The sequence below is a fragment of the Talpa occidentalis genome, unplaced genomic scaffold (assembly GCF_014898055.3).
Source record: "Talpa occidentalis isolate TD23 unplaced genomic scaffold, MPIMG_talOcc4v2.1 talOcc4.15, whole genome shotgun sequence".
NCBI lineage: Eukaryota > Metazoa > Chordata > Mammalia > Eulipotyphla > Talpidae > Talpa > Talpa occidentalis.
Window position 1 is genome coordinate 4,881,481 of NW_023601543.1, and position 14,333 is coordinate 4,895,813.

The following is a 14,333-nucleotide window of genomic DNA, read 5'->3' on the forward strand; positions in this document are numbered from 1 at the left end:
TTATCTAGACTAGATATCCCCGGAGAGCTTGCAAAATAACTGAATCCATTTTTGATCAGTTAAAATTTAATAAGTTGAAGAGAGAATTCCAGGGTGGGGAACGAGAAAGGGAGCGAACTCTGAACAATTTGGAAATATCATAGGAAAACGCTAATTATGCTTTCTTTACAAGGAGAGGGAAGAGTGTTTAGATACAAAATAGTGACATAGAACTGGCTTTGACATAACCTGGACCCTTGGCAGTATCTTAAATCATAGTTAAAAAGCTAAAAAATCCTCAAAGTACGGAAAAGGCGGTATCTCTTAAGAAAAAATTATCTTTTTGAGACTAGATAGTTTCCTGATGAGGGTCTTTTTGTTCTATAGTGCTCATCAGATGCCAAAAGTTCCTGAAAGTGGCCACTGCTACTCCAAATTGTCTCTGTAGAAATTGTTCCAGTTAAAAAAATAAGCATATAATTTAAACGTCTAGTGAGAAACCAGGAGGGAAGTGTTCCCCCTGTAGAAGGAAGAGCTGTGGAATAGCCCACGAGCACTCTAAGGATGGTGCCTGTTCACCTGGTGTGTCTAGTATTTGGTCAAAGGTCCATCATCACCAATCTAGAATCAAACAATTTTGGGTAAATGAAATTAAACAGGGCAATTCTGAAGGAAACAGAGGCAAGACTGAAAAGGAAGTCCATTAAGATTTTGAAACTGGCCTATGGCTACATTTGTCCAAAGGAAGCTACTTTAAGGAGAACTTCTGAACTCCTCAGTCCCCAGAATCAGGTCATAGACAACTCATTGCACTATAATATCAATACTCTCCCTATAGGCTTTTATTCTTATAGACAAATAACATTCAAGACACTGGAAGAGCAGACAGACAATAAGAGGAGGGAATTAGAAGACTCTAAAACAACTTTACCAGGGAATCATACAAACCCAATTGAATAACAAATACATCCCAAGAAACCAGCAAAATAAAACCAATGAGGGAGGGTTTTGATGAGCAGTAGAGTTCAATTCAGCAGGAATTAACTTCTCAGCCATGCATAGGGGCTAATCAGAGAAACACATGGATGGCGGAAATGTCCACAGTCACTGACTTGAGGGTTCTGATCCAAAGCAGAGAGTATATCAGCTGAAGCTCAGTGGAACTCCATTTCTGTCAAAGTCCTCTAAACCAAAGGCCACTAGGAACACACCACTGGTTAAATAAGGAGGAAGAATGCACACCATGGAGACGCACATTTCTAGAAGAGGGTGTTAGAATGGGCTTAGAGAGGACTTATATCAAAAGCATTTAGGCTTGTGTTAGGTGATTTGGTGTAGAATTTAAGGAAGCAGGGTTTCATCCTGTATTAGATGCTATCCGGAAGTAGGATGATTCTAGGATTTGGTCGTTTCATAAATTGTATCTATGGAGAAGGCAGACCGGAGTTAAGTCAAAGCTGTAACTGTTAAGTAAGCACTAGTTACTCCTATCAGCCAGGATCAGAGAAAGTTTGGTATCCTGTGGCCTAGATAGTGTTTATGTTTTGTCAGTGTTGCAACGCGATTACAGAATGGTCTTTTTATCTTAATGTATCATGGTAACAGAGTGGCCTTGTTGGGCACTGCTGTTCTGTGATATTTGAGTGTGGATCATCTTGCAGCCACACCAAGACAAAGGACCATACCATTCAAGCCTCTGGATGCTAGTGGCAGCTTTTCTCTTTCTCATGTTAATCCAAGTCACTTTTCTATAGGTCCAGAGACATTTGTCCAAACAGAAACGTAGTTAATAGGATAAATAATAGAGAAAAAAATTCTGTTAAAGAATAGATGTGTTAGTGGTGATAAGTCGGAGGTATGTTGTTTTCAAGAATGTCTCATATTGGCTCTTGGGAGAGATAAATATACATTAAGATGTTCTCAAGTCTGTCTTGTTCATAAATAGTTCAAACAGGCTTACTTAAGAGCCTATTTTGAGCTGGATTTCTAGTTAAAAGTAACAGTGTTTAAATAAGAACAATATACCCATTTTGCTTAGTCGAAAAAAAGCTCTATAATCTGCTGGAGAGATAATAGAACTGTTGCACAGACAAAACTAAAGCTTGTAAAACTCTCTTGCCCACGAGTCTAATAATAAGTCATTCCTCTTAGTCTTTTCATTTGCAGTTGATTTTCTAGAGGTTGGAAACAAGCGTGTGACTCAAGACCTTACAGTCAGTAGGATGTTTGTTGCCTCAGTGTCAGGCTGATTTGTAAGTAGCAATGAACTTGAAGGGAAGGGAAGAAACTTGGGCTCATAAAATGGGTTTGGGTAAGAAGTTAGATCAGCAATATGAGTGAGAGAACATAATATGGGAGGGTCTTATCATGTTGACCCTGAAAATCGATGTCAACTGTCATGGGCATGCTGGAGAAGCAGAAAGCTGAAGGAGACAGAATTCATCACCGGCACAGGATGGGGTTCCTGAGGCATTCCAGGTGGGTTTATGATCCCATTGGGGAACCTGTCTGGAAGAACGATTTTATCTCACTTGAGATTTCAGCAGAAGAAAACAAAGATCCAAATAATGAACTGTTCCCTGGATTAAGATTAACAAGCAGAGTAGATATTTCAGAAAACAAAGATCACTCCCAGATACAGATTTTATGTTGTCTGGTAGCGGTGATATTTTGGTTCTCACTTCATGTTTTGTTTTTAATGCCATCTTTTATTCTGAATTACATAGCCCACCTGTCTTACCTCCTGGACAGATCCTTAAATTCTGAAAACTGTGGTTCGGAGGGGAAAGGGGTCCATTAGCTTGTGTTAGTAATTAGAACTTTGGTGGTGGGTGTCGTGTGGTATTATAGATTGGCACATGGATGAACTTGTACTCCTAAGACATATACAGCCTTGTAAACTAATGTTGCCTTAGTTTTGTTTTTTTTTAAGGCATCTACTTCTTGTGCACCGTATTATTCTATAAAAGAAAAGCTTTGTGTTCACATTATTACCCTGTAAATACAAAATTTTTAAATTGTTAAGCTATGTTGGTAACTCATCTTACTCCCTGAGTTACTTCAAAATATGTGTAAATTCAGTTATTAATATTTTAGAGAAACTCAGGATATCAAAGAAATGAAATTGCAGGTAGTTATAGTTAACAATTTTTATATCAGTGTAAATATAATTTTTAAAAATTTGTGGATTCCTTGAGAGGGAATTTCATCATCAAAATATTTATCATCTGGATGTAGAGTGTATAAAATGTAAGTCCCAAACCTACTGGCAGATAATTACTGCACTGCTATTTCACCAGTTTCTTCCAGTTTGTGTAAAGCCTCTGCAGAGATACAGTGCTGTCAATTGATGCTACTTTTGAATAAAGAAATTGTACACACAGTGGCTTCATCATGGATTATGAGCTCCACATCATATGTCATTTACCATCAAGTCACAAAATGTTATTGGGAGCCTTTGCAATTTTCACAGAGAATGCCTGGGCAAGAATAAAAGAATTTGAGGGTAGAGTCAAAGAACAAATTCAGCTTCAAATCTGGATTAACACAAATTTCTGGAATGAAACCAACACCTCAACTTTTGACTCTGGAAGGAACATACTCTCATGAGGACTTGAGGCAGACACACCCAGCTTGATTGTGCTATTCTTTCTCTTGGGACCTTTTGCTCCTATTTCACACAACAACCTTAGGTGAACGGGTGTGGGGTAGGTGGAAGAAATGCACGGAGGCATGATGGGTGACTATCCACTGTCGATTTGGACATAGACTGCATTTCGGTAAAATGAGTCCATTCCTGTCAGGCAACCTGTATCTGGGAATACTGAAAAAGATGTAATCTCCCTCAGCCAAAAGGGGATTAAGTTCCTTTTGCTGCCCTCTCCCTCCCAATCAGCTCCTTTTCTCTAGGGTAGGACTGACTGTACCTTACGACAGGAAAGGCGCTAAGAGGGTAAAGCAAGCGAATCTGAGAAATGCCCTGCAGGTTCAGCCCGTTCCTCCCTCACACCCTCTAGCAGAACAAGGCCAGGACAGCAGCAGGCTGTCCTGGTGGCAGGAGGAGGAAGGTGGGAGGATGCCTAGTCAGCACCCCAGTGAGCAAGATGAAGAGAGCTTCAATATTTTTTAAAGATTATTAAAATAATGACTTCTTCAAATGAATTTCTCCATTATTCATATTTAAGGCCATGAATTCATGCCTAAGAAAATATTCGAATTTGTGCTGACATAATGCCAACAACAGAAATCTTCGTGACCTCTTTATTACTGAAACATCAAATCAATCCTTACTTTCTGTTGCTCTTTGATTGCAATTACAGAGATTGAGTCATCAAGAATCTTTTGGTAACAAATGACAAATCAACTCAAATTACATTACGGCATTAAAGGCTGTTTTACTGCCTTAGGAAAGCAGAAAGGAAGGATGGGATTTGGCAAGAGCTGATGGCTGAGAATATTCGGGTGCTTTTGTGGATTTGTATTTTGAGTTTTGCTTCATTGGTAGGCACACAGGAGAGCAGCACTGCCAGGGTAACCTGACATTCTGGGTAATAATGCAGCTGGCAGAACATGTCAGTGACTTTCCTTTTCAGCACTCAACATTCACCACCACAGGCACTCCTCTCCCCACGAAAAGTACCATCAGATGGAGTCATAAGAAATCATGAATATGTAAAGTAGCCACACATGAAAACCATTGCACAGGAGATCTGGGGCGCAGTGGTAACGAGCACAGCTGCCATCAGGTGCTCCCTGAAATCATCTCTTCTCGCCTTGGAATTTCAGCTGTGTTTGGCCAATTTGTTCCATCCCAATTTAATATAATACTATGTTTCCAACAAGGTGTAGATATTTTAAACCCCGGATCACAATCCCTCCTACGCACATACATACCTGTTAAAATGCCAATTCATTCTTAAATGATTGCTTCAATTAACGGGGCACAGGTGGAAGTTGAAGAGAATGCAGAGCATCACAACCATTTGACAATTTCTAGGAAGCAAGAGAATGAAGATGTTTTGATCATAACAGATTTCAGAGGACGTGGAAAAAAAGTAGATGCTCATAAAAGTGCTTTGAACCCGTGAGGGAACACACAGCCCCATCTCAGGGAAGGCTGTGTTCCCAGCAGCAGAAAGGGCCTGTGCGCACCGCATCTTCTGAAAGAAGATTCTGTGACGGGACACATGTGGAGGGAGGATGCCAGTGTGTGAGACAGAAAGGAAGGGCAAGAAAGAGGGAAAAAGTATGGGTGGTAACCCAGTGCTGGTTTCCAGACAGAAAAAATGCTGTGTAGACACTGGCATTGTCTAAAGCCACCAACCATGGCCAAGAATCTTTTGTACCCTGGTAGAGAAGAATGTTTCACACTCAAAGTGCTTTTCTTTTTTGCCTGTAAAATGTTTATTAGTCATTCTAGAATCTTTCAAGATTATGAAAAAGAGCAAGAACTACCCAAACTGAACAAAGGATAGCTAACCCTTTGGCTATTTACCTCAGATCCTTGTTGGGGTGCAACAGAGACCCAGAGACTATTGTTGGTCCCCAATAACTCTTCTAGCCTTTTTCTGTTACAGTAGAACCTCTGACTTTGCAGTGTACAGAGCTTCCCAGAAGTTAAATTTGTCCTTCTCATCTCAGTGAGACTATTATAGCCAGTGGGATGATGTGCACATTGTCTGTGAGAAAGAGCAAAAGCAGCCAGTGTAGCATTCTATGACAATAGCCTGAAAGGGCTGAGTTGGACATGTTGATGTTGAGAGGTCTGGACATCCATGTGGAGAGGCCCAACAAACCCCTGGATGTGTGGATTGGGAGTTCAATGCAGGAGTCAGGGCAGGAGACATAAATCTTGGAGTTATCAGAATATACAGTGGCATGGGAAGTGTGACCCCGGATGAGGTGAACACAGAGAAGGATTGTAAATGGAAAAGAAAAGAAGACATGAGGACCCAGTCGGACACTTCACTGATCAGAAACTGGGGTCATGAAGAAGGTCCAGGACAACAGAAGACTGACAAGGAGAAATCAAAAGTAAAAGAGGAACGCTAGCAGAGAGTGATTTCCTAGGAGTCACGTGAAGAAGCAGTTACTCCTCTCCTTCCTGAAGCACTGTGTCCACTGTTGTTGGAAGACCAAGAAACAAGGGGAACGGGAATTTTGGATGACATGGAGACAGACAGGCGCCATTTGCTAAGGATTACATGGCTGTCTTAGAGAATCCATTGCCTTATGGATTCATCAGCTCAGGATTATATCCTCTTACAGTTAGAATATAAAAAGACATCCGTTCAACCCAGACTACAGGATCCCTTGCCACTGTTGGTGCAGTTTTTGCTTAACTCCTGGTGGCAGTTAACCCTCAACTATTTAAAACACACCTGTTTTGGTGAGGCCTAATGGCTCCTCGTGTTGACTATGTGTGCGTGCATTTTAATTCCTACCCATCATTCAAAGTTCTGCTTTTGTGGGTCACACAATGGAAAACACTGCTGCCAGGCATTTTATAGGATCCATTCTACCCCATAAGGACTCATGAATCCGGTCAAAAGACAAGATGAATGGGGAGACCTACTGTCACTCTTTTTCTAGCTCCAATTGCTTGCAAGTAGTATCCTCGTATTAGGGAGGGAAGGTGACCTTTCTTGGCATGAGCTTTTAAGCCCGCCAGCAGAAATGCAGACAGGCATAGATCCTCTTCATCCAGGAGGCCAGGGGATACAGCACTGAGCCTGAGCTACTCGGGATTCCCATTGGGTTAATTAGCTTTGCAGTGCTCTGCATTGCTACACAGCAGTTCTCAAACCAGTGGCCCTGGGAGAAGGCAGACAAGCTAGGGAGGCTGGATGGAGGATATTTCATCTCCTTACTGGGAAGCTGAGATGCTACTTGGCCTCCTTATCCTGAGACAAGCAAAGAACAGTCTATATGGAGAGCACATCTGAATAGCAAATGGACACCACATTTTTTTTCTTGGGGTTCTCTGCTTTGGGGGACAAAAATCAATATTCAATTTCAACCTCAGCTTTTGAAAAAATGTGAAACTGAAATTGTTTCTGTAACGAGAAGGGAGGTCTTAGGTCTAGTATATGAAGCATAATAATGAGACTGGCGTTTTAGTGATTCATCCAGTAGCTGCTTGCTAAATATTTGCTGAATTGAAAGACAAACATCCAGTCAACAGTGACTACACAGATGACTCAGCCTAATTCTCTGACCTGAAGTGACATGGAACAAACACCATGCAATTTAGAGATCAAAGGTTTGACAGAGGGAGAGCAGGAAGAGGGAGCAGACCCTGGCAATGCCAGGCTGTGCGCTCCCGGCTCCCTGTGAGAATAGCGGTCCACGTTGAACCTGAACACGGAGACCACCAGGGCGGTATTGCAAGAGCACGTATTTCTGTTCACTCACAGAAGGGATGAGAAAGTCGAATGAGCCAGGCAAACTCTCAGAGCCTGTGAGATCTGGTTATTTATACAGGTCAAAGTTGGCTGACCCCTGAGCCAGGCCCTCCTATCCCTTGGGAGAACAGAGCACGGCTGCAGGAATTGCATAAAAGGGCGCTGACTCAGAACTGGGAAAGTGGGATGGCCACCCAGGAGCAGCGTCATCCTCGGGAGCCCGTGGCAGGGGAAGCGCAGCCACGGCACTGGGTGGGGACCCCTGGAGCCGATACCATCGTCACTGTCCGCAGATGACTATCAAATCAACAAGGACAGCGCATGAGGCAAGATCCACAAGTATTTTGAGCAATGGCAATGCCATCCTTCAGCCTCTCAAAGTCAAAAACTTCAACGACCACATTTTTATTCAATCCATCCTTTTGTAACAACTTGTGGCTTAATAATTCTTTATAAAAATATCTCTGAATTATAGATTATGGAATTGGCACTTTGAGAGACTGATTTGCTTGACTGTAATAAAACTAATAAATAGTAGAGCCAGAATTCAGCTCAACAAACACAGCATGTCACATGCTGGTGCTTACTGTGTGACAGTCACGGTGGTAAGAGTTGGGAAACTAGAAAAGAATAAATTAAAAAACACAGTCCTGAGGATTTCACCCACTGGTGGAAAACTGATAATGCCATTCTAAGTCCTCAACACTCAGACATATACAACCCTCTGGGAACACAAAGAGGGGTACCCAATCCAGAGGGTGGGAGGTATCATGGAAAACTTCCTGGAGGTGGTGATGCCTGAACTGAGTCAGAGAGGCCGGCCACGTGAAAACAGGAAGCTCATAGGACCACACAAGGGAGACAGCTGGTGATGTAAAGCAGGCTGGGCACGTGTGTGGGATTACAGTTAATGCTGGTATTCGCACAATGCCAATATCATCTGAGTAAGCCAATATTACAATTGCTCCATGCAGGGTGAACTGGGGCTGAGGAAGTGGAAGAGAACCAGAACAAATGTCCAGGAAGTAAGTATATTTTCAGTTTCTCCAAGGGATTATAACACACAGACAGGGCTGAGGAGTCCTGATATAGGCCTCCCTGGGTTATGATTTTCAGGTTAATGTGCAAAGCCGTCACCTAGGGAGCTCATTAATTATAAATTGCATACATACCTCCCACAGAACGCCTGCTTCATCAGGTCTGGCATCAAGTTTAGGAACAGACATTTCCCACAGATGGCAGAGGACACTGCTGTGGGCAGAGGACGCAGGCAACCCACTTCCTAAATACACAATGATAGCTTCCGAAGCAGGACGTCTAATCACATCTTTCTGGAGGTCAAGACTATGTACTCAACCCTCTACTAGGGAGCGGCTCTTAGACGCCCCTCACATGTCTCCAAGGCAGCTATCCTCTCTGCTCAGCCAACCTCTTTATCTGACATGTCAACATCCAACATTGCCCAGGTCACTTCTCACAGCCAAGTGCTCTCCACTGCCTTCTCATGACACTCCAGCAAAAGCCTTGAAACTGGCCTAGCAGGCCTACCATGATTCGGCCACTCTCTGCTGCCTGGGTAATTGATTTCTTTCCATTCCTTTGACTTAACCTGTTGTCCACCTCCAGACCTTGAATGTGCTTCTGCTTCCACCACCAGACTTTTCTACTGTCCCCCTATCCATTGTTTAATTTCAGGAAGTGTCACACTTCCTCCGGGAAGTCTGCCCAGGCTCCATTGTATTACTATCCTTCTGCTTAAGATCAGGGTAGTCATTGTTATTTGCCCAGCGACTGTACCGTCCTCCTGACTAAACTGTGGACTCCATTTGGGCAGGTTCCCTGTCTCAGTACCGCCCCCATGGTGCCGACCACAAGGTGTCCATGGAGAGCAAGGGAAGAGGATTTGGAGAGATGAAAGGCTCTTATGACCAGGGCAGGAGTGTGTGTTGAGGAAAATACAAAAGTCAGGTCAAGATAGATACGCACGAAGCTCGCCATAGTGGTGTAAACCATATTTTAAAAATCCACCTATAACAATATACATGACTGAAAAGAAGGTTAACTATCAGGTTCATAACAAATATCCTTATCATCTAGAATACTAGTATCCATCCAGGTTTACTCAGGGGAAACCATAAATGACTATCAAGCAAGACGATTTTGTTTACTACCCAGTTTTAGGAGCATATACAACAATTAAAAGTGATGAAGGAGAAAAGGTCAAGGAAATCACCAGACAATGGAGCTAATAACACCAAAGCAGGTGGCTCTTAAGTGCTTTCCAGGGAGCCTCTTCAGGATGCAAATGAGTCTCAAGAAAACTCCCCACTAATTTGTTTCAAACCCCAGGTCCTTGCATATCTGTCTACCACTGCCTCCTGAAAATAATAACTTCTGTTTCTTTTTTGCATTCCAAATTGTACACGAGTGACCCTCTTGTTGATGTGCTTTGACCCTGTACCATGTGGAGGAGACTTGTGTTGTGCACTGGAAGAGTGGTTGCTGACTTGCCTGCTGTGAAACACAAGGAGTGGCCATAAAGTTGAATGATAAACAATTCTGCCAATAGAACACAGCCCTCAGGTAAGCATCCAGAACTTTTTGAGGCATCTTGGAGTGGTAGGAAAGCTCATCAGGTGAGACTAAGAAGACCCAGATTGGATTGGAGTCCTCATTCTGCAGTTTACTTGCCTGTGGCAATTTTGTGTTTTGTCATCTGTAGTGAAAGGAAAATGGTATCATCTCCCATTGTCATATAAGAGTCAGTATTTGAAATGTTTTCTTAATTGTAAAGGGCAATATGCCAGCTATACCTACTGTAGTTCAACAATGTTGCTCATCCTCTGGAGCCACCAAAAAAAAAAATAATCTGAGGTTCTAATACCAACGTAAAGGGAATTAAGGAGCCAAGCTCCAAAGGTATTGTTACAAGAACCTATACTTACAGTGAATCTTCTATCCCTACCACGTAGGTTGATTATCATGGCAAATATTGGCACCAGAAGGCTGAGTGTGGATGGGGAAGGGTATTGGAGACTGACTGAAAATCAATAAATGCTTAAGACCTACTGAGAAGATGGGGGAACTATAGCTGCATGAAATTGGAATTGTTCAATCCCAAATTGTTTGTGGCTAAGGATTATAGAAATAAAATTGTTTGTGAACAAGATTGTATTTCGATGGCTTGTTGTTCACTGAATTCATAAAGAAAACTAGGCTTTTCAAACATCACTTCACCCCCTCTCATCCCATCGCACTGGAAAGGGGCCTCCCTGTTGCCCATTTTCAAAGAACTGCAAAGATCACGACAGAACATCAGCCGCCCCACCTTCCACATGAAATGCTGAAAGGAATATCACCTACTTACCTCATTCACCGGGGTGGAACGGGGTGCCTTCTGCTCTCTCCTCAGAAGCAGCACAGCAGACCTTCCTGCCAGGAGATAGGGGACTAAGTCCTGACCATGCAACTGTTAAAACACAAAATTCAACGGCATACATTGAAAACCTTACTCAACAATTCACGACTTAGGCAGCGCACCACCTAGCAGCTAGCAAGGAGCTCTGAAGCGCTAAACAAAATGAAAGGTGCTTATAGGCCGAAAGGGGGCAAGATAAGGAAAGAGTGAATTGTTTCAGGCGAGGTCACTTCTAGTGGACAGAAGGGGTCTATCAGGCAGATGACCTCACTAGCGCTGACCAGGAAATTCCAGAAGACTGGGTTTAAGATTCCATTCCCGGGAGAGGCTGTAACTGCAATTAGGCTGGGTCCTAAGTCCCAGGTTGGTGACATGGGGCTTAGCACAGGTGACTTCTTGTGGGCTTTAACACAACAAAGTCTTTTCTCCTCTTAGAAGCACTGTTGACACTTGCATGGGGAGCTTTACATTACCTCACTAGCCCAACAATACTGGGCAGATTTAAAAGCTAAGACAAAAAATTTCACACACCAAGCTTTTCCAAAGCAGTACGTGTCCTCTCCCCCACCTCCCTGAGACGACTACCAAGTGGAATTGTTCCTGGGTGTTGGCGACCAGGTCACATGATTACTTGGCGGTGACGGGCGATCAGAACAGGGTCGCTCGGAGGTGAAACCACCTGGGGAATCTTGTGAAAAGGCAGAGTCTCACGCAGAACCTGGACGGGGGCTGAGACTCTGCATTTGTAACAAACTCCAAGGTGGTGCATCCTCTGGACACACGTGGCTCCCGGGGCAAGGAAGGGACCCGAAAGTACGCATCCAGGGGGTGTTAAGAGGTACGATTTGAATCCACGTCCATTCATTTCAGAATTACTCTTTCTATAACACGCAGCTCTAGGAAGAGGGCACTTTCATAGCCGAAATAATTATTCATGATGTACCTTGGGTACATCAGCCACACCAAAAACTCCAGGGACTCAGCTACTACCTTCAGTGTAAAATACCAAATGCATATTCCCCATAGGAATAGCTATCTCTGCCTTGAGCTTCAGATTCACTGAATTTCAGAGTCACACCACAAGCAGAACAGTCTGCACGGCATTCAGCTTCTGCCCTTGAAAACTCCCTCAGAGGAACCTGTAATGTGAGGTTCAGGTCTCAAGCGGACTGATCGCCCCCTCTCTCCCGGTGCAGAGCCTTTACCTAGGACTCAAGCCAACTGCATAGAAAGACAATCTGATGTTTCTGATGTTACTGCGGGGAGGAACCCACGTTACACGCAGACAAGTGAGTTGGCAGGAAGGGGGCAGGATGTGAACAGCTCAGGTGCGCTCGAGAGACCAGCAAGAACGGCTACCTGAGGGGTCCGAAGCATCTCTTGTGGCAGCATCTGACAGGAAGTGGAGTGCTGCTTCTGCAGGCAGATGCCAAATCTGGGGAAGGCTTCAGAACCCCCATGGGCATAGAGTCCAAAGCATCTCAGCTTGGCTTATTTTAGCTCTTATATTTATACCACTTCAGAAGTATGTGATAAAGGGCCACCTGTTAGTTTAATTAGGGCTTGTCCTCTGCACAGTGAGGCATTTATCTTTTCTCGTTTTCCCCATGTCCGTTTATCAGTGACAGGTGGCTATTTCATTGATAACTGAAGTCACTCCATCTCAACGGCCTCCACCTCTCCATCAGTCGGGATCATTGCAGTATCAATACAGATAACGGAGCCTCAATTCCAGCACCCACATCAGCCCCCCAGTAGGACCTGCCCCCACGTGTCTGCTTCTCTGACAGCTCAGTCACCTGCCTCTCCCCAGAAACTTTATCTCTTCTTCATCAACATCCTTCCAGAAGGTCAACAGGAAAAAAAAAAAAAAAGGACAAAGCAAAATTCATGCAAAACTACTTTTCTGATGCCTGAAAGTTACTACTTTTGAGAGACAACAGAACAGGCACATTATTCTACCCTAACACCAGTGCCCTTATTTCAGTTCTATTTCATTGTGTTGATGCCTCTTCAAATGCCAGAAAGACCAGCGGAATAGAGGGGCATTGTTCCAAACAGGGGAGCGGCTAGAACTCAAAGCAAGAGCTTCCCATGGACTCATTGGCTGGGCTCTCCTTTCTGTAGGAAATTATCTGCATTTCTCATTCCCCCACAAGAATGTATTTGAAAGTAAAATATATTCCTCCTGCTGCCTCGGGTTCTAGAGACTCTAGCAATACAGATTTCTGTCATAGGGAGTTTTGATTTAAAGAGATTTCCCACCATAGCCTTGGGCAAATCACTTAGCCTCTAATGGGTAAGCCATCACAGCCTTGAAAGGATGCCCATTAAAGGCTCAATGAACTGTGAGTAGAACCATTTTAGAAACAAATGTGAAATTTCAAATCAACTTTCCACATTCATTAGCTGGGCATTTAAATACATTTTGTGGTAGCCTTCTTCCAACCCAAAGTGGGTAGGTGGGTGGAAGTGAAGAACTCTCAGGCTTAAAGGGTCAGTGAGGTCACCTCTCTATTAGTAACTCACAGCCCAGGGAGCTGAGACCAAGCAGCAGATGTCCCAGCTTGGGGAGGCAGGGGCCAGGGTGGGGGTATGAGGACAGCCGGGATTCTGCTTCAGTCACCTACTGACTCTCTGACTTGGGAGTCCTGTGCTGGAGCTGGATGCCATCGGCTTATGATAACCTATTAAATTTTTCCATTTTTTGAACTGGCTCAAGAAAAATAACTTGAAGTGGACCATATTGAGAATACTTACATCGCAGAAACTATCACCACAAATTACAGTTTTTCAAAATCACTCGTTTTGGAGTTGCTATTTATAAACATGGCACTAACTAGGTGAAAATTGTCTTTGTCTTTCTAAGCTCCATTTCCCTCACCTGTAAAAGGGGATTGATAACAGGGCTGCCATTTTCAAGGCCTTATTTTAAAAATCAATTTTTATTTTAAAAACCAATCTTCTAACTAGTTTAAAAAGGTCTATCATCTTGGGGCCTCCCGGTGGCCTACGGGCTAAGTCTTGGCACTATCACCATTGCAGCCGGAGTTTGATCACCAGCCAGGGAGCTACCCACATGGCGCAGCAGACCTCTCCTGTCTCCCTGCTGCTCCCCTCAGCAGTGTATTTCAGTGGATCTGCCTGTTCTGCTCCCCATTCTGTCTCTGGTGAATCCTCTCACCCCCATACCTCTGGCCTGTACCCCAGTTCTTGTATGCATAAATAAAAAGAAATCTTTTAAAAAAGTCTACCATCTAATTTTGATAACTATGGTTCCATAATTATCATTAAAAAATGCATAAAGCCATAAATTTTGCATCACTGACAGTTGTCAAAATATCAAAGACAAGATACCATTTCACACGCATGCATGTTTTTTTGACTGGCTGGCAATGTTTGCATATGTAATAAAAGATATTATTAGATTACTTATTGAATGAAGCTTTTCTCACCTTTATTTTAGCACAATATTTACTTCTGCTACTATAATCCAGATTTTTATATAATTTGTACTCATTGAAAACAATGAT

At 43.2% G+C, this 14,333-nt stretch overlaps 1 protein-coding gene across 7 annotated transcripts in view; it reads right to left on the reverse strand.

The window, feature by feature from the left end:
* Positions 1 to 14,333, reverse strand: part of LOC119245848 (RNA polymerase II elongation factor ELL2-like) — a 147,720-nt gene that overhangs the window by 76,914 nt on the left and 56,473 nt on the right. For 4 of the 7 annotated variants that reach the window (XM_054695521.1, XM_054695523.1, XM_054695522.1 and 1 more), the window contains exons 4-5: positions 10,750 to 10,851; positions 4,873 to 4,971 (exon numbers count right to left, since the gene is read on the reverse strand). In XM_054695521.1, the coding sequence (XP_054551496.1) occupies positions 4,873 to 4,892 (20 nt within the window). In that variant the 5' untranslated portion in view covers positions 4,893 to 4,971; positions 10,750 to 10,851. Of the gene's footprint in view, positions 1 to 4,872; positions 4,972 to 9,716; positions 10,099 to 10,749; positions 10,852 to 14,333 lie in introns of those variants that run through there. The other 3 variants (XR_008551959.1, XR_008551957.1, XR_008551958.1) reach the window with 3 other exon arrangements.